The 20423-nt window shown below is 48.3% G+C and overlaps 1 protein-coding gene across 1 annotated transcript; it reads right to left on the bottom strand.

Moving 5' to 3' along the window:
* Window positions 1-18687: 18687 nt before the first annotated feature.
* LOC123141647 (transcription repressor OFP8-like) lies at window positions 18688-19909 on the bottom strand. Its single transcript, XM_044560737.1, has one exon. It carries the CDS (start codon window positions 19775-19777, stop codon window positions 18887-18889), a length of 891 nt encoding a protein of 296 aa, XP_044416672.1. The 5' UTR covers window positions 19778-19909; the 3' UTR covers window positions 18688-18886.
* Window positions 19910-20423: the final 514 nt, after the last annotated feature.

Raw genomic sequence — 20423 nt, 5'->3', positions numbered from 1 at the left:
CGGGTTTTGTCACAATTATCGTCATAGAAGTGTCATATGTATGACAGGAAAAAAATTCGTTTGGCCCAAAATGTCACGGATGTGTCTTTTTTTTGTAGTGTTGGACCGAAAACCGTGGATTGTGTTCTTCTGGGCTATGCTTTTCATAGCATTGGCTATAGATTTTTGATAATAAAATCTGAGGTATCCGACATGCATGTTGGTACGATTAGGGAGTCGATTGATGCAACTTTCTTTGAGGACATATTTCCTATGAAGGATATGTCGAGTTCATCAAATCAGGAGATACCTACTCCATCTAGTGAGGAACTCACTGTAATTCCTGAACCCACCATTGCGATGGAACACGTTGAGAATCCTGTTGAGGTTGACAATGAAACTCCTGTAAGGAGTAAGAGACAGAGGACTGCAAAGTCCTTTGGTGATGATTTCATTGTGTACCTTGTGGATGACACACCCAGGACTATTTCAGAAGCCTATGCATCTCCTGATGCTGACTACTGGAAGGAAGCTGTTCGTAGCGAGATGGATTCCATCTTAGCTAACGGAACCTGGGAGATCACTGACCGTCCTTATGGGTGCAAACCTGTTGGATGTAAGTGGGTGTTCAAGAAGAAGCTTAGACCCGATGGTACGATTGAAAAGTACAAGGCACGGCTTGTGGCTAAGGGTTATACCCAGAAAGAAGGTGAAGACTTCTTTGATACTTACTCACCCGTGGCTAGACTGACCACAATTCGGGTACTACTATCACTGGTTGCCTCACATGGTCTTCTCGTTCATCAAATGGACGTTAAGACGGCTTTCCTCAATGGAGAGTTGAAGGAGGAAATTTACATGGATCAGCCAGATGGTTTTGTAGTACCTGGTCAGGAAGGAAAGGTGTGCAAGTTATTAAAGTCTTTATATGGCCTTAAACAAGCTCCTAAGGAGTGGCATGAGAAGTTCGAAAGAACATTAACTGCTGCCGGCTTTGTAGTAAACGATGGTGACAAGTGTGTGTACTATCGCCATGGTGGGGGCGAAGGAGTTATTCTTTGTCTGTATGTCGACGACATACTGATCTTTGGAACCAAACTTGATTTGATCAAGGAGGTTAAGGATTTCTTATCTCGTTGTTTTGAGATGAAGGATCTAGTAGTAGCTGATGTTATCTTAAACATCAAGTTGTTGAGAGATGAGAATGGTGGGATCACACTGCTTCAGTCTCACTATGTGGAAAAGATCTTGAGTCGTTTTGGGTATAGCGACTGCACGCCTTCTCCAACTCCATATGATGCTAGTGTGTTGCTTCGAAAGAATCGACGGATTGCTAGAGATCAACTGGGATATTCTTAGATTATTGGCTCGCTTATGTATTTGGCGAGTGCCACGAGGCCTGACATCTCTTTTGCTGTGAGCAAGCTGAGTCGGTTTGTGTCAAAACCGGGAGATGATCATTGGCATGCGCTTGAGAGAGTTATGCGCTATTTGAAAGGCACTGCGAGCTATGGGATTCACTACACCGGGTATCCAAGGGTACTAGAGGGTTATAGTGACTCAAACTGGATATCTGATGCTGATGAGATTAAGGCCACAAGTGGTTATGTTTTTACACTTGGTGGTGGCGCTGTTTCCTGGAAGTCTTGCAAGTAGACCATCTTAACGAGGTCAACTATGGAAGCAGAACTCACAACATTAGACACTGCCACTGTTGAAGCAGAGTGGCTTCGTGAGCTCTTGATGGACTTACCTATGGTTGAAAAACCAATACCCCCTATCCTGATGAACTGTGATAATCAAAGTGTGATCGTCAAGATAAACAGTTCTAAGGACAATATGAAGTCCTCAAGGCATGTGAAGAGGAGACTAAAGTCTGTCAGAAAATTGAGACTCCGGAGTTATTACGTTGGATTATATCCAAACGTCGAAAAACTTGGCAGATCCCTTCACAAAGGGTCTATCACGTAACGTGATAGATAATGCATCGATGGAGATGGGCTTGAGACCCACCGCATGAGTTGTCCATAGTGGTAACCCACTCTATGTGATCGGAGATCCCGTGAAGTAGAAGTGGGAGACAAGCTGTTGGCCAGCTGAAAGGAGAGTATTCCTATTTTAATTATCCCACTCCGTGAAGATGCAATACTCTCCTGTTCTGCATGGCAGGTTGATATTTATCTTAATGTGTTCCAAGTGGCTTATTTGAGTAAGCAGAGATGTTGTCCTGCAGAGCATCTCATGAGGAACACACCTATATGAATTCGACTGTTAACGTCGCAGTCTATGAGAATTGGGTGTTCTCTAATAAATTCATGAAAGGCCCTGGAGTATGACGTATACGCTCCACCCGCGGGGAAGCCTTGCGGCAGCCCAGTATCGGTCAAGAATTTGTGTGAAACTAGTCTCGCAGAAAACTTGTAGTTCAAGGCATAGTCCACTATTCAAGTTGTGATCTAGTGTAGCATAAAAATCTAAGTGGAAGTTCAACTTCACAGTCTCCACTAAGCACCGGTATATAAACAATGTTTTTGAACCAAATGGTGAAATGTGCCAATGAGACTTTGTGGGGGATTGTTGGAATTTGCTAGTGGGCTTTTGGCCCAAAGCCCAACTAAAATTTTGAAATTCTCTTGGCCCAGTCATGCACACATGTGAGTGGAGTGAGTGAGGCTAAAGTTTAGTCCCACCTCATAAGTTGAGAGAGAGTTGCACCTCTTTATAAGCTGAGCTCTTCTACCACTTGTATGAGCATGAGAAGAGGAGACCTACACGCGCGCTCCTCCTCCTCGCTCGCCTCGCCACGCCGCGCCGCGCCGCGCCGCGTGTTGCGGGATTGAGCCGAGCCGAGGACAGAGCTATGCACGTTGTCTATATTTTTGCTGTTCGGGAAAATTAATGAGTCATTAATTAATAATTAACGGACGCGTTAATTACTGAACCGTTTCCGATTTTTTGGATCGTGACAACTCGGACGTGGGGTTTACTCCCACGACCTACCCGGCCCGCACTATATAGTCAGGCAGACGTCTACCCTAGCCGCTGCCGCTTCGTATGGTTTCTCACCACCGTTCCAGATCATTGCGCTGCTAAGCAAGTCTTCTCCATCCCTCCTTCCGGCGTGCACCGGGAGAAGGGACAGCAGGCCTCCGGAACCCGGCCTCTCGTGATCCTGTACGGGAGAGGGGCGATCAGGTTTTTGGGGAGCGCACTCGCGCGACTGCTGGCAGCGACGACTTCGCGAACGACGACTTCTTCCCTGACCTCGGCAACCTCATCCTCGACGACATGGGCGACAACGTCAACGCCAGCGGTGCTGCTCCCGCTGCACCGTATGTGATTCTATCCTTCCTGTTCGAGACCGTGGTAGAATTCATGCTTCTAGTATGTGCCCTAGATGTGATCTGTTCATCTACTATGCTAGTTCGCATGATTAGTTTAATCTCTAGTATTGTTGTCATGATCTATTTCCTATTTATTCGGATTAAATCTCGTAGTAATTTGCTCATATTTCCAACATCCATCAACATTGATTTTCGCATTATTTCCTTCCAGAGCAATCCAACTACTCTTCCTCTTGCGCTGAACTGGTGGAGCCGAAACTCTGACAGTCCGGGCTGCCGCAATATTCAGGTCTTGCAGATATCTTGCGATGAAGCTCATTGTGGTCAGTGGACTTTGGAACTCATTATCATGAATGTCACGTCTCCTCGCCCACCATATTGCCCAGAGGGTAACCAAGACCCGAGCTAGATCATGTTGACTCGTAGTTTCAAACAGCCAGAAGAGCCATAGGCAAGCATCTTCAGTTTGGTTTGATATTATGTGCTCCAAAATCACTTCGTCACCAAGTGCCCAAATACACCTGGCCATGCTACATTCAAACAAAGAATGCCTCCAGTTATCCCCCGCTGCATTGCAAATTGAGCAAACCGGAGAAGTTATCATGTTCCTTTTATACCTCGTCATTCCAGTTGGCAGTGATGTATGCGCTAATCTCCAAGTGAAAGGCCGCAGTTTTGAAGGCACCAAGACCTTCCACAATCTAGTCCAGTCCTTCTTTTCTCATTCTTGGTTCGAGTGGCTTGTTCTATTCTCTAACTAGTCTTCTCTCTGAGCCTTAATTCCTGTGAGCATTTTATAGGCCGATCTCACTAAAAAGGTGCTTAATAAATGATCATGTGGCCTGCTCCGATTTGCTTATGGGTATCGATGGTTAGATGTGCACCATCGTTTGCATGTCGGGTGGGGAACGTCGTTCGCATATCAAGTGACGGGCGAAATGTTGGTGTGCTAGCGGCGCACATACAAAACTTTTGGTCATGGCAAAAGGAAGCAGTAGCGGCTTTTGTTTTTCGGGGAAGCAGTTACCTACTTATGGATGGTATATGGCGGGTAAGTTCAACCAACTCCAATAGCAAATACCATGACTGACGAAAAATCCGGAGAAACCGAGAAATGCTTCAGGTACAATTATTTCTATCTACTCAAGAGCTACACCTATTGTTAATATTATGATAATTTTCTTACAAGTCCAACTATCTCTATTTTTTGATCGCGTTTAAATACTGTATCCTCTGTCAGTATCTGATTCGGCGATTCCCATGGCTGCTTTTGCTGGACTGGAGTAACGAACCAGTACTAGTACTTAGTGCTTATTCAGTACCATGATGACGTACTTACGAGCCTTCTCCCAAGGGCACAACACTTGCAGGATTAACAGCGGTGACGACACCATTACGCCACGTTGTCCTTACTCGTGACTCATAGCGTTGTTGCTTGCGTAGAGACGCTAGTGCTGAACACTAGTAGTACTGACTACTCGCGCCAGTTTGGTCTGTACTGTAAAATACAGTTTGCTCACCTCACTCTGACGTAAAAAACCAAAAAACAGCACACGTTCTCGATCGCCGATGCGTCTGCATCTCGCCGGCGCTCAAGTTGAGGCTCAACTTGCACCGTAATTTACAGGGCCGCGTCATCGATCCAGGCCATGATGGACGGTCCACGCCGTGCGTCTTATCTGCTAAGCATAAGCAGATACTCCGAATTCTCTACTGCACTAAACTGAACTGGAAGACCGAGACGGAGACGCGCTGTCCTCGCCTACTCATGACCCCGCATCCCGACGCGCTGGCCCCCACCCGCCAGCCTCCGCGCAGGGGCATCTCTCGGAGATCAGGAACACGGTTAGCGGCACCGGTGACCTGTGATGACGTACGGAGGATGCCGCGGGCGGGGGTGGAGACAAGCGGAGGGGACGACGACCTGCGACCCCGGGCCGGCCTGTCCGTTGTCCCTTCCCGTGGCCCGTACTCGAGCTGGCGCGGACGGATCTGTTCCGTTCCGCGACCGCGCCGACCGCCTCCATACGGAACGGCACAAACGCCATCGCGCCCGTGGACGTGGTCTGTCTCGGAAAGGAAGAGATTAGCTAGGTGCATCTTGTCTACTACGCATCGGCCGCGGTGTTCTCCGTTAGACCGGTACGCATGTATCTATGTGTGCTAAGATTCCATACGCTTTTCGTAGTTGTCTCCTCCTGTCGTGTACGTGCATCAGCGCATCATTGCGGTCGATCACGTGCGTCCAATACGTATCGCCTATCTCGATCGTCTGCTGATATGATGCCTGCAGTCGGCAGGTGCGCGCGCGATCGAAGATCGAAGCAACGTATACGTACGCGAGAAACTTGGTCAGAGATGGCGATGATTGATGCTAGGTAGCCACAGTAGATAAGTGACCTGTACCGATCACCTAATGGCCTTGCCAGTGAGCGAGTACAGGCAATAATGGTGCTGATATAGTACGAGTTTTGGCATTCACTAGTAAAACAGGGCTTTCGTTCGGGCATGGCAAGCCCATTAGTCCCGGTTCAGTCACGAACCGGGACCCATGGGAGCATTCGTTCCGGTTCGTGAGCCCAGGGGCTGGCCGGGGCCTCGTGGGCATTGGTCCCGGTTCGTATGAAACCATTTGTCCCGGTTCGAGACACGAACCGGGACTAATGGGTCTCACTCCTGGCCCACAACCATTGGTCCCGATTCTTGGCATGAACGGGGACAGAAGGCTCAGATTTAGTACCGGTTCATGCGACGAACCGGGACCAATGAGGTGCCTATATATACCCCTCGCCCGCGAGCAGAGCACTCCAGTGCTCTGTTTTTCTCTGGCCGGCGAGGGGAGGGCTTTGTGGTGCTCTAGCTCACCTCCTATGCACATGAGGTGTTCGATGAAATGCCCGAGCCACACTAGTTAAGCTTAATTTGTCCTCTCGAAGCTCGACCTCAAAACTCCATTTTCCTCGAGATTTGTCTAGGTTTAGCGGCCCGTCACGTCCCATTCCCGTCTTCACCGCTGTCGACCGCCCGCGCCGATCTCGTCGCCGGCACCACCGTGCTGAGCCTCTTGTTCTTATCTTCTTTTTGAAAGAAAAAAAATTCTTACTTTAGATAGATACTTGTCTAATTTTCTTACTATTTTATTCCTTCTTATTACATAGTGCGATGGTTTTGGTATCCGCCCCCGTCGGCCCTCGTCCTGTCTATGATTCGGATGTGGTATATATTATCTTTTATAACTATTTGATTCATTTATTGTTTATGACAAATATACCGACCAGCGTGACATAGATTTTATTTATCTAGGAGGTGGTTGAACCGGAAATTCTAACCGACCCTATTGTCGAGAGGTTAAATTTAGTTGAAGAAGAAAACAATTACTTGAAGGAAAAAATAAAAAAAATTGAGGAGGAGAAGATGATATTGGAGTTGCATGTTGCGGATGTCGTCGATGATCACAAGATCAAGATGGATGCAATGCGCTTGAAGATTAGAAAGATTAGAAAATATGCCATTCATACCGAGGCTTGGTATCATTATGCCGTTGGATCAATTGTTACCTTGGTTGCGATTATGATCGCATTTGTTTTCGCATTGAAATGTTTTACATAGTTTCAATGTATGGTTTAATTAATTAGATGCTCTGGAGAGCTATATATATGTTGTTAGATGAGAACTATGTATGTACTTTGGTTCTAATGTGATGATGAACTTCTATTAATTTGGTCACTTAATTATCTATTCATGATGTTCTGTAATGGTTTTTGACACACTTAATTATATATAATGCACGCAGATGAACCGGCAATGGATGTACGGTGACAGACACACCTCCGAGTACATTAAGGGCGTGCATGATTTTCTCGAAGTGGCTGAGGCAAACAAGCAGAATGGTTTTATGTGTTGTCCATGCCCTATATGTGGGAATACGAAGTCTTACTCTGACCGGAAAATCCTTCACGCCCACCTGCTTTACAAGGGTTTCATGCCACACTATAATGTTTGGACGAGGCACGGAGAAATGGGGGTTATGATGGAAGACGGCGAAGAAGAAGAGGACGATGACAACTATGTGCCCCCTGAATACGGTGATGCTGCAACGGGGGAAGCTGCTGAAGATCAAGAGGAACCAGACGATGTGCCCAATGATGCTGCAAGGGGGAAGCTGCTGAAGATCAAGAGGAACCAGTGCCCGATGATGATGATCTCCGCCGGGTCATAGTCGATGCAAGGACGCAATGCGAAAGTCAAAAGGAGAAGCTGAAGTTCGATCGCATGTTAGAGGATCACAAAAAAGGGTTGTACCCCAATTGCGAAGATGGCAACACAAAGCTCGGTACCGTACTGGAATTGCTGCAGTGGAAGGCAGAGAATGCTGTGCCTGACAAAGGATTTGAGAAGCTATTGAAAATATTGAAGAAGAAGCTTCCAAAGGATAACGAATTGCCCGACAGTACATACGCAGCAAAGAAGGTCGTATGCCCTCTAGGATTGGAGGTGCAGAAGATACATGCATGCCCTAATGACTGCATCCTCTACCGCGGTGCGTACAAGGATCTGAACGCATGCCCGGTATGCGGTGCATTGCGGTATAAGATCAGACGAGATGACCCTGGTGATGTTGACGGCGAGCCCCCCAGGAAGAGGGTTCCTGCGAAGGTGATGTGGTATGCTCCTATAATACCACGGTTGAAACGTCTGTTCAGAAACGAAGAGCATGCCAAGTTGATGCGATGGCACAGTGAGGACCGTAAGAAAGACGGGAAGTTGAGAGCACCCGCTGACGGGTCGCAGTGGAGAAAAATCGAGAGAAAGTACTGGGCTGAGTTTGCAGCTGACCCAAGGAACGTATGGTTTGGTTTAAGCGCGGATGGCATTAATCCTTTCGGGGAGCAGAGCAGCAATCACAGCACCTGGCCCGTGACTCTATGTATGTATAACCTTCCTCCTTGGATGTGCATGAAGCGGAAGTTCATTATGATGCCAGTTCTCATCCAAGGCCCTAAGCAACCCGGCAACGACATTGATGTGTACCTAAGGCCATTAGTTGAAGAACTTTTACAGCTGTGGAATGGAAACGGTGTACGTACGTGGGATGAGCACAAACAGGAGGAATTTAACCTGCACGCGTTGCTGTTTGTAACCATCAACGATTGGCCCGCTCTCAGTAACCTTTCAGGACAGACAAACAAGGGATACCACGCATGCACGCACTGTTTAGATGACACTGAAAGTATATACCTGGACAAAAGCAGGAAGAATGTGTACCTGGGCCATCGTCGATTTCTTCCGACCAACCATCAATGTCGAAAGAAAGGCAAGCATTTCAAAGGCGAGGCAGATCACCGGAAGAAGCCCGCCATGCGTACCGGTGATCACGTACTTGCTATGGTCAATGATTTACACGTAATCTTTGGAAAGGGTCCCGGCGGACTAGCTGTTCCGAATGACGCTGAGGGACACGCACCCATGTGGAAGAAGAAATCTATATTTTGGGACCTACCCTACTGGAAAGAGCTAGAGGTCCGCTCTTCAATCGACGTGATGCACGTGACGAAGAACCTTTGCGTGAACCTGCTAGGCTTCTTGGGCGTGTATGGGAAGACAAAAGATACACCTGAGGCACGGGAGGACCTGCAACGTTTGCACGAAAAAGACGGCATGCCTCCGAAGCAGTATGAAGGTCCTGCCAGCTACGCTCTTACGAAAGAAGAGAAAGAAATCTTCTTTGAATGCCTGCTCAGTATGAAGGTCCCGACTGGCTTCTCGTCGAATATAAAGGGAATAATAAATATGCCAGAGAAAAAGTTCCAGAACCTAAAGTCTCATGACTGCCACGTGATTATGACGCAACTGCTTCCGGTTGCATTGAGGGGGCTTCTACCGGAAAACGTCCGATTAGCCATTGTGAAGCTATGTGCATTCCTCAATGCAATCTCTCAGAAGGTGATCGATCCAGAAATCATACCAAGGCTAAGGAGTGATGTGGCGCAATGTCTTGTCAGTTTCGAGCTGGTGTTCCCACCATCCTTCTTCAATATCATGACGCACGTCCTAGTTCATCTAGTCGACGAGATTGTCATTCTGGGGCCCGTATTTCTACACAATATGTTCCCCTTTGAGAGGTTCATGGGAGTCCTAAAGAAATATGTCCGTAACCGCGCTAGGCCAGAAGGAAGCATCTCCATGGGCCATCAAACAGAGGATGTCATTGGGTTTTGTGTTGACTTCATTCCTGGCCTTAAGAAGATAGGTCTCCCTAAATCGCGGTATGAGGGGAGACTGACTGGAAAAGGCACGCTTGGAGGGGGGACTCAATAATATGCAGGGACGGATATTCTTGGTCTCAAGCACACTACACAGTTCTACAGAACTCTACCTTGGTGACCCCGTATGTCGATGAACACAAGAACAGTCTGCGCTCCAAACACCCGGAGCAGTGTGACGACTGGATTACATGTGAACACATCAGGACTTTCAGCAGTTGGTTGGAAACACGTCTCAGAGGTGACACCACTGTTTGTGATGAGTTGTACTCGTTGTCCAGGGGACCATCTTCGACTGTATTGACTTACAAAGGATACGAGATAAATGGGAATACATTTTACACGATCGCCCAAGATCAAAAGAGCACCAACCAAAACAGCGGTGTCCGCTTTGATGCAGCAACCGAGAGGGGAAAGGACACATATTATGGTTACATAATGGACATATGGGAACTTGACTACGGACATGATTTTAAGGTCCCTTTGTTTAAGTGCAAATGGGTCAATCTGTCAGGAGGCGGGGTACAGGTAGACCCACAGTACGGAATGACAACAGTGGATCTGAACAATCTTGGGTACACTGACGAACCGTTCGTCCTAGCCAATGATGTGGCACAGGTTATCTATGTGAAGGACATGTCTACCAGACCGAGGAAAAGAAAAGATAAGGAAGCGAATACATCATACGATGAGCCAAAGCGGCACATAGTTCTTTCAGGAAAAAGGGACATTGTGGGAGTGGAGGGCAAGACAGACATGTCTGAAGATTATGAAAAGTTTCATGAAATTCCTCCCTTCAAAGTCAAGGCTGACCCAAGCATCCTGATAAACGATGAAGATTATCCATGGTTACGGCGCAATAAGCAAATGACACAAGCGAAGAAAAAGTGAAGACTTTCTCCCGCAACTATTATGATGATACCATGCCAACTTTGTAATAGACGAGTATGATACCATTGTCCGTTTTGTACAAGAAGTGCATCTAGTTTTTGCCGTAACCCTCTCAACTTTCTTGCACATGCTATGTGGATGAAATGATGATACCATGCCAACTTTCAACCTTTTCAGAGTTCATTTGAAATGCTTTTCAATTTTAGGGTCTTATAGCTCAAAATAATTAGTAAATGCATGAAAAATAACAGGCCAAAAATTAAAAATTATGCCACCTACTGGGCCACCACGGCCTGAATACGATTAGAAACCCATCCATGGGCCAGGATTCAGGCCCGCAGAAGGCCCAGTAGGCCCACAGGCATGTACAGAGAGGTTAGGCCCGTAAGCCTGCTTTAGAGAGGAGCTCGACAGCTCAGGCGCACCGCACCTTATAAACAGGTGCGGCTCTCTCTTAGCTAGCGAGGTGGGACTAAACTCACCACCACGCCGCTGTGCAAGGCCATTGGTCCCGGTTGGTGGCACGAACCGGGACCAATTCCACCCTTTGGTCCCTGTTGGTGCCACGAACCGGTACTAATGAGGCTGTGGCCCCACGAGCACCTTTAGTACCTGTTCGTGGCACGAACCGGTACTAGAGTTTCTTACTAGCTAAGCAGTTTTTTAGTCCCACCTCGCTAGCTGAGAGGCACTAGGAGCGGTTTATAAGCCCTGAGTGCAGAGACGATGAAGAAGAGGCGCAATGCTCACGTTGCTTAGCTTCAAGCCTTGAGGAATAAGGTAGACTGCATCGAGCTATGTGCAGTGCAGTCTACACTATTCCGAAAGGCTTGAAGCAAATCAACGCGCATTGCGCCTCTTTTTTATTTTTAATCATTAAAAGCAAAAAGAATTTTCATAAAGAACTTTTTTGATAGAAACTTTAATAGCAGAAAGAATTATCATAAAGTAAAATAAATAAGTAATTAGAAACAAAATAAAATAAAATAAATAAGTTTTTTGTTGTAAGTAGAAACAAAACAAAATAAATATAGCAAAAAAGAAAACAAAAAAACTAAATACAGCAAAAAGAATTTTCATAAAGAACTAATGGCACTAATAGAAAGTTTATATTTTTTCTAAAACTAATGGCACTAACAGACAGTTTATAATTTTGCTGACCTAAAAGCAAAAAGAATTAAAAAATAAAGCAAAAAACAAAAGAAAATAAATAATGCAAAAAACAGAACCAAAAAACTGGAATTTTTTTAAAAAAAACTGCCACCTATTGGGCCACCACGGCCTGAATACGACTAGAAACCCAACCTGGGCCAGGATTCAGGCCCGCAGAAGGCCCAATAGGCCCACAGACAGCACAGTGTGACATTAGGCCCGTAAGCCTGCATTTGAGAGGAGCTCGAGAGGGCAGCCGCAGTGGGGCTTATAAACCACTCCGAGCCCCTCTCAACTAGCGAGGTGGGACTAAACTTTTGGCCGCGGTCCCGGTTGGTGGCACCAACCGGGACCAATGCCCCCCCTTTAGTCCCGGTTGGTGCCACCAACCGGGACCAAAGGCCGCCGCTTCCCGCCCTTTGGGCTGCTGAAAAGGGACCTTTGGTCCCGGTTGGTGCCACCAACCGGGACTAAAGGGTGGCATTGGTCCCGGTTGGTGCCACCAACCGGGACCAAAGGTGTGCCTATATAAGCCAACACTTGGGAAATTTTCAGATACCTCGCCAGTTGCCCCCGACGCCGCCAGGCTGCCCGTGCTCGCCGTCGCCGCCCGCTCCTCGTCGCCGTCGCCCCGCGCCCTTGCCTCGACGGGTCGCCGCCCGGTGCTCGTCGCCGTCGCCCTGCCCCCACGCGCCGCCCCGCCTCGTGCTCCCCTGCTCGCGCGCGCCGCCTCGGCGCCCCGAGCCCCCCTGCCCGGCCCGCGCGTGCTCGCCGGCGCCCTCGCCGCCCCCGCCCCGTCCCGCCCCCGCGCTCCGGCGCCCTCGCCGCCCCCGCCGTCGCCATCGCCCTAGCCGCCCCCGCTGTGAGAGCCGCCGCCCCGGCTCTGTTTTTTTATTAGTTAATTGTTTTTTGATCATATATATATAATGTATATGTGTATGTATGTGGCTATATGTTTTTGTTCATATGTGGCTATATGTTTTTTTATTTTTATTAGTTTAATTTTTTTGTTCATATGTGATGTATATGTGTATGTGGCTATAATGTATATGTGAACAAAAAAATTGTATGTATGTAGATGTTCAAAATGTATGAATATATATGTCAAAAATGTTTTTTTGTTCATAGAAAGTTTTTTGTTCATATATAGAAAGTTTTTATATATGACAATGGATATATATTCGATATATATGAGAAATGATGATCCACATGGAAAAGTTTTATATATGCAAAAGTTACAATTTTAGAAAAGTTTTATATATCTAGCTAGGAAGGGAAGAAGAAGAAAAAGAAGGATAGGAAAGAAGAAAATAAGAAGAGGAAAGAAAGAAGAAGAGGAGAGGAAGAAGAGGAGAAATAAATAAGAAGAGGAAAAAAGAAGAAAAAGAAGAGGAGAAGAAAGGAAAGAAAAAAATAGAATATTTCTATTTTTTCTTCTTCTCCTCTATTCCTTTCTTCTTCTCCTCTTTTTTTTTCTTTTTTTTCTTCAATCCTCTCCTCTATTCCTTTCTTCTTCTCCTCTTTTTATTTCTTCTTCGTTTTCTTATGTTTTATCGGGTCTGTCGTCGTCGATATATACCCCTCCTGATAACTTCAACACGAGGGGGATAACTTCAACACGAGGGGGGGTCGATATACCCCCTCCCCGATAACATTATTTTCCCGTGTATATATGTCGTCGTTGTCGATATAACCCCCTCCTGATAACTTCAACACGTGGGGGGGGGGTCGATATACCCCTCCCCGATAACATTATTTTCCCGTGTATGTATGTTGTCGTTGTCGATATTACCCCCTCCCGATAACTTCAACACGAGGGGGATAACTTCAACACGAGGGGGGGTCGATATACCCCCTCCTCGATAACATTATTTTCCCGTGTATGTATGTCGTCGTTGTCGATATAAAACCCCCTCCCGATAACTTCAACACGTGGGGGGGGTCGATATACCCCCTCCCCGATAACATTATTTTCCCGTGTATGTATGTCGTCGTTGTCGATATATATAACTCCCTCCCAGATAACTTCGACATGATGGACGGTCGATATGTATACCCCCTCTCGACCGTGATAACTTATACCACGGGAGCACCCCCCGGCCCTCTCGCTCGACCAAAACTCTCGAGGACACCCAAACCCTAGAAAAAAACGATGTCGGTCTCCTACCCCCTCCCGCCGCGCCCCTACCCTTGAAGCGTTGCCTAGGCCACCCCAAACCCGGAATAAGCTAGGTCTACGTTTGCACTAATATATCCACCTGCTGTCATGTTTGTGTAATAATTGCCATGTTGTAATATTTGCAGAAACAATGGAGCACGGACGAGATGAGCAAGCAGAAGAGGTGTTGGGGGACATAATCTTAGCCGGAGGTGATATCTTGTCGTATCTTAACGACAATGATGGTCTGGAAGAACAGGGTGAAGAAGCAGGCTACGGTGATCGAAGAGTGGAGGAGGAAAGACATGACGGTGACCCAATGCTGGTGCAAGAAGGAGCCCGTGGTGACGGCTCCGGTGACCGAACAGAGTCCGGCCAGGTAAATATATTAGTTAAGCCTGTGCTGACTAGCTAATTGATGCATTCATTGTTTTGGTATGTACACATATTAATTAACACTCGTCTTTCTTCTTTTTTCTAGCCCTCCGGATCGAGCACAACTGCGGTAAAGAGACGAGGCCCGAAGAGAAAGTTGCGCTCGGATGAAAGGTTTGAGATCACAGCAATCGCGCGCGACGGCCAACCGATTGAACCCCTCCGGACAAAGGATGCTTTTGCTGCTCAGTGCGGGGTTCTAGTTAGGGACAAGATCCCGATCAGCATCCACCAATGGTATAAGCCTAAGAAGGAAGACCCTGAGGTGTCTTATGTCAATGATATGCAGAAAGATGATCTTTGGACTGAGCTGAAGGCAAATTTCACCCTACCGCCAGAGGAGGATCCGGAGAAGCCAGTTATAGAGCAATTAATCAAGTCTCATGCTCTTAAGAAGATGGCAGACCTATTCAGGAGGTGGAAGAATGAGCTGAAAACGTTTGTCGACAAAGAAGAGACACCAGAATTCATCGGCCGGTATGAGAAGATCAGAGATCACTGGCCCGCATTTGTGGCCCACAAGACATCGGAAAAGAGTAAGAAGATGTCAGCGACAAACAAGAAGAATGCTGCGAAGAAGAAGCTTCACCATCGCACGGGGTCAGGTGGCTACCTCAAAGCCCGGCCTAAGTGGGCCAAGTCTGAGAGGGATCTGCTTGATAAAGGGATCGAACCAGAGACAATGAACTGGCCAGACCGTTGCCGGACTTGGTTCTTCGGGGCTGGCGGAACCTTGGACCCTGTATCAGGGAGGTGTCGTTGGACGGACGAGCAACTTGCAATACCCGTCAAGGGACGTTCGTTCCAGACAGAGAGAACGACGAGCTCACAATGGCCCTCGGGAATCCTGAGCACCCTGGACGGACACGAGGCACGCCAGGCTCCGTTCCGTGGAAGGCTGGTTTTCCGGACGCGGGCGGTTACAAAACCCAGGAGAGGAGGAAAAAAGTGGAGCAGATCCAAATTCAGAAGCTGCACGAAAGGGTTCAAGCGCTAGAGGAACGAGACGGCAATCGAGATGCCGAAACTGCCCCCCAAGCTACACCGCCATCTCAGCGGAGAAGCAGCGTGGCTTCCACCGAGCTGCCTCAGCTGGAGCATGCGGCTCCTGCTAGCTACCCCGTGGATGCTATCACGGAGTCTCAACATTGCCACCTTATGGCGGAATGGCAGAACTTGAAAGTCAAGGCGGCTGTTGGCTCTGTTTTACCTACTGAACCCGGCGCAACCTACCACTGCCGGCCGATTCCAGAAGGATATGCTAGGGTGATGGTGGATGAAATAACGGAGGGATTTGAGGACCTCCAGCTTGACCACCCTACCGGTGAAGGGGAGACTCGGCTGGGTTTAGCTCTGAAGACTCCATGCCTATGGCGGAAGGAGCTCATCAAGCTTCCGAACTGGACGGCTCCGGCGAGTAAGGGCACTCCGCCTCCTCCTCCGCCTCCTCCTCCGGCGAGTGATCAGGGCACTCAGCCTCCTTCTCCGGCGCGTGGCGGCACTCCGCCTCCTTCTCCGCCAGCGCCGGCGCGCCAGAGCAGCCAGCCTCCTCCTTCTCCGCCTCGTCAGCAAGGGCGGAAGAGACCCGCCGCCGCTGCGGCTGCTCCGGCGCGTCGTAGTCCTTCTCCTCCGCCTCGTAAGCAAGGAAAGAAGACAGCCGCAGCCGCTCCGTCTGCTCTGCCGGCGTCTAGCAGTACAGCTGCCAGAGGCGGGAGGCAATACAGATTCGGTCCTTCTCTGAAGACTCCAGAGAAGTTACCATATGAGAGGACCGAGGAGGAGAACGCGAAGATCGTGCGAGCCGAAGTGAAGAACTTCTTTGAAGGGGTGAAAGCAAAGAAACATCCACCTCCGGAGGAGAAGGTAGATCCGGTGAAAGCAAAGCGCACTCTGGCTGCCCTGACAAAACCACCAAAGTCTCCGCCGAGAGGCAACTATGAGCGCGTTCTTGCAAAGGCATATGCCGAAGCGGAGCGGTCGGGAAGTACTGTCAGTGATAAAAGGATGAAAGAACGACGAGCTGGGAAAAAAATTGCCCAGCTCGGCGAACAAGCGAACCAATCGTGCCCCCCGCTCAAGGTGTCAAAAGACATCGTCGCTAATGATCCGAGTATGGTGCCCGGTTATAGCAATCTTGGAGATTACCTGCCCGACGATGTACATTATGAAATCATGGAGGTGGACGAACACAAATACCATTACGGGAAGCCTCTCGTCAAAGATGTCAGATCTCTAAGCACGATGATGCGAAGACTACATGATTGGTACATGAAAACCTGCAGAGAGTCTGATGGGATGAGTACTTTGACGCTGAGAGTTAAACCGGAGCATGACCTCGTTGGAATTGAACTGCTGAATGTTCCATTTGAGGATTTCTTCCAGTTTTACAATCAAAAGGCCCTCGATAAAACAACGATCACTTGCTACTGTCTGTAAGTAGTACTACTTCTGTCATTAAGTCTCTCTATATAGGTCAGCTCTTTCATTGCATGTATTTATACTTATCCTCACTATATTATGCAGATTGAAGATCGCCGAATTGAAGAAAAGACAAATCGGTGATATTGGGTTCATTAACACAAATCTCATAGATGCATATACGGTTGAAAAACATCCCAAAGAAGCCGAGGCCAACTTGCTACAATCGTTGGTATTAAATCAAAACAAAGATATAATACTCTTTCCTTACAACTTCAAGTGAGTGTTACTGTCTTGTGCATATTCGGTTTCCCTTATTAGTCCAGGTTATGGTAATGTAATTGATGACTTATGCATGCATGCGCAGCTTCCACTATATTCTCCTAGAGATTAAGCTTGAGCCGGGAGTAGTAACCGTCTTAGACTCGAGACGAAAAGATCCCCAGGACTATGCGAACATGACTCAAATGCTCCAGAAGTAAGTTAAATCGATCATTATCCACCATATCAGCAACTTTGTTCATTTCCTGATATCAAGTAATTGTTTTCTTTGTCTGGCAGGGTTTGGAGAAAATTCACCTCAAAAGCTCCGGGACTGCCGAAGAAGCTGCAATTTAATCACCCGAAAGTAAGTACTATAGTAGCATGTTCCGCGCATCTCCTAGTGATTCAAGCGGTAGTTTCATCAATACCATTTAGCATGCTTGCTTATCAGTTTGATTGACCTCTATTTCTTGTAAAGTGGTTGTGGCAGGAACCCGGGAATAATTACTGTGGATACTACGTTTGCGAGTCCATCCGCTACCATACCTGTGAGCGGGGCTACACTGAAGAACAATATGAAGTGCGTAAGCAATAATATTCACAATTTTATTTTATTACCATCATTTGTGTTGAGTTTCATTTATTCATATATATATGTATTGACCCCCTTCTTCAAATTAGATCTTTCAGATGCGTGATGAACTCCTAGCACCAGATCGTATGCGAGGAATTCAAGAGGAATTGGCGGCATTCTTCCTTGACCACGTGATCGCTGAAAACGGAGAATACTATGTGGACCCTGTGTTCCTACAATATAATTAGGAGATTGTATTGTAAGAGATAATTATTGTATATATGTAGCCGGTAGTGTCGGATAGATATACGAGAACTTGTTGTTCGACCAATATCTCGGAGAAGGAGAGGTGGTCGATATCACTTCTCTCTGTATGCATATGTTCATGACGATCTTCTGTTTCCTTCATTTGATTACTAGCTAGCGTGTCTACTCCTCTCCATACGTATATAGTACGTAGCGTCGACCAAGCACGAAGATAAGAGAGGACACTTCTCTCTATTAATTAGCTAGCTAACACAATATATGAAACACCTAAATTAACCCCCCAAAACCCCTAAACCACCCTCTTTAAAAAAACAAAAATCTCAGCTCCTGCCAGGTGCTGACGCGTGGATGCCTATTGGTCCCGGTTGGTGGCACCAATCGGGACCAAAGGCCCTCCTGCCTGGGCTCCCCGCACCGGCCACGTGGACGGCCTTTAGTCCCGGTTCGTGTAAGAACCGAGACTAAAGGGCTAGGGCATTAGTAACGACCCTTTAGTCCCGGTTCCAGAACCGGGACTAAAGGCCCTTATGAACCGGGGTAAAAGCCCCTTTTCTTACTAGTGATTGCTAGGAGCAGGGAGCCATGCATGCACGGCAAGGAATTTCACAAGGAATAATCCAGTGCTAGCTAGCTAGGAGAAAGGGCACGGGACAATTTAAGTTGCCGTATGGACCATGCAGTCCAGGTTGCCCCGGCCGCAATGCACGGGCGGCCGCGCATGCGAGGGAGACGGACCCTACGTACTCCCTCTCCCGTTCCCATCCAACCACAACTGGCTGTCGCCCATGCATGCATGGCGTTCGTCTCCAGTCCCCACCGCTCCAACTCCTAACCGAAGCAACGCACGCCCGATCTATCTTCTGCTAGTCTGGAACGTACACGCCGGCACGCCTACGTGCTCGGGCTTGTCGTAGGCGGGAATCCGCGCTGGCTTTGTAGCAAACGCAGTTGCATTGCACGTGAGAAGAACGGAGACAAAATATACTCTACGGAATAACACAAAGAACTCTGTTATACGGGCCCACTCACGTATTACGTACAATAATAAGCTAGTGGCGATTCCAAATCTCCAATGCTAATTAACCGGAAATTAAATGAAATGACATAGTATGTTGAATCGAGGAAGCACACTTCGGAGCGTTTACACGCGCCATGCTGACGGTGATGGCGAGTGGTGGTGGCGCGGAGGGGTCCTCGGAGGCATGGGCGGCCTTCCAGCGGCGGGCTCCTCGCGGCGGGTGTACTTGCGGGGCGGGGCGGCGGCGGGGGCGGGCACGTAGGAGGCCGAGAACACAGCGTCCCAGATCTCCGCGAAGGCGCGGAGGATGACGTCGTGGTGGTGCGGCGCGTTGAGGGTGAGGAAGCGGCGGAGCATCTGCCGCAGCTCCTCCCCGGCGATGATCCCGTTCTCCACGATCATCTGCACCATCGACTGCCGGAAGTCGCTCAGCGGGTCCTCGGACTGCTTCACCACCGCCACGCTGCCGTCGAGCCCCACTTCGACGCAAGCACCAACAGTCCCCGGTTCGACGCTGTCACCGACATGGCGATCTTTAGCGCCGCCCGTCGTGACGTCGCCGCCCTTGACGCCGCTTTTCATGGTCGCCTGCTTGTGCTCCAGTGGCGGCGACGAGGCTTTCTTGTCGTCGCGGCTGCGGTGGCTCTTCCGGCCCCACGACACGACGCTCTGCTCCAGCTCGTTGAGCTCGCGCAGCAGGCCGGAGAAGCTCTGCGTGGCTGCGGAGCTCTCCATCTTGAACTGGCCGTCGTCGCCGCACTCGAACTCCGCCACGGCGTCCTCCCATAGCAGGGACGACGACGAGGCAGAGGTCAGAGTGTCCGTCGTCGTCGACGCCGACGGGTTGGCCCTCCCGCCCCTGCGCCGCGTCTCGGTTGTGGTCGGTGTACCCGCGCCGGACGGCGAGGGCGACGCAGAGATCACCGACACGCTCTTGGCGTCCTTGCAGCCACACCCGAGCGCAAACCCGGCACCGCCGTGGCGCTTCTTGACCGAAATGCCGGGGCTCAACATTCTTTCTGCTCTTGTCCTTCGGGAGTGTGCGCGTGTGGTACGGTACTACTACCGGGAGGGACTTGCTCGTGTGAGGCTAATTGCGCAATGCTGTAGCCTGTAGCCTGTAGGTTCTCAACTTTTGGTTTATCTTGCTGGGTCGGGCATTTTTGGGCTTTATATAGAAGAAGTGTGCGATGTGCATCGCTCAGCTAGGCAGCTAAGCCCCCTGCCGTGTACACATGGGCGCGCACGACCCACTTTCGTTTCCAGATAAAGATGCGCTTTTTTTTGACAAAAAGGATAAAATGCGCTTTATTAACTGTAACGTCGCATCAAGCGATACAAGTAATAGCATCTGAGCATGACTATACTACTCTTTATTGTGGTGGAACCAGTCCGTTAGAGTTCAAGTCTTAGAATTGTCATTGACGCTTGCATTTTTCTAAATTTAATTCAGATTTTTCAGTGATGTTCGTTCAGTGAGATGCGACATGCTAAGAAATAGTAAAACTTTGAGTTCCACCTTATGCAAATATGGATAAATAAGATGTGTTTGCTACTCCCTCCGTTCTATAAGTGCATCTCCAATAGAAGATGCAAATTTGAAGAATTAACATCTTCAAAAAGTGTTTTTTACATCTTAGAAAAAACAACTCCAACAGAT

Source organism: Triticum aestivum, chromosome 6D (genome assembly GCF_018294505.1).
Source record: "Triticum aestivum cultivar Chinese Spring chromosome 6D, IWGSC CS RefSeq v2.1, whole genome shotgun sequence".
Lineage (NCBI taxonomy): Eukaryota > Viridiplantae > Streptophyta > Magnoliopsida > Poales > Poaceae > Triticum > Triticum aestivum.
This window is presented reverse-complemented; position numbering and strand designations above follow the sequence as displayed.

What these genes read in the sequence shown, in the direction of transcription:
- LOC123141647 (XM_044560737.1), bottom strand. Translation starts at nt 19,777, where the DNA reads ATGTTGAGCCCCGGCATTTCGGTCAAGAAGCGCCACGGCGGTGCCGGG.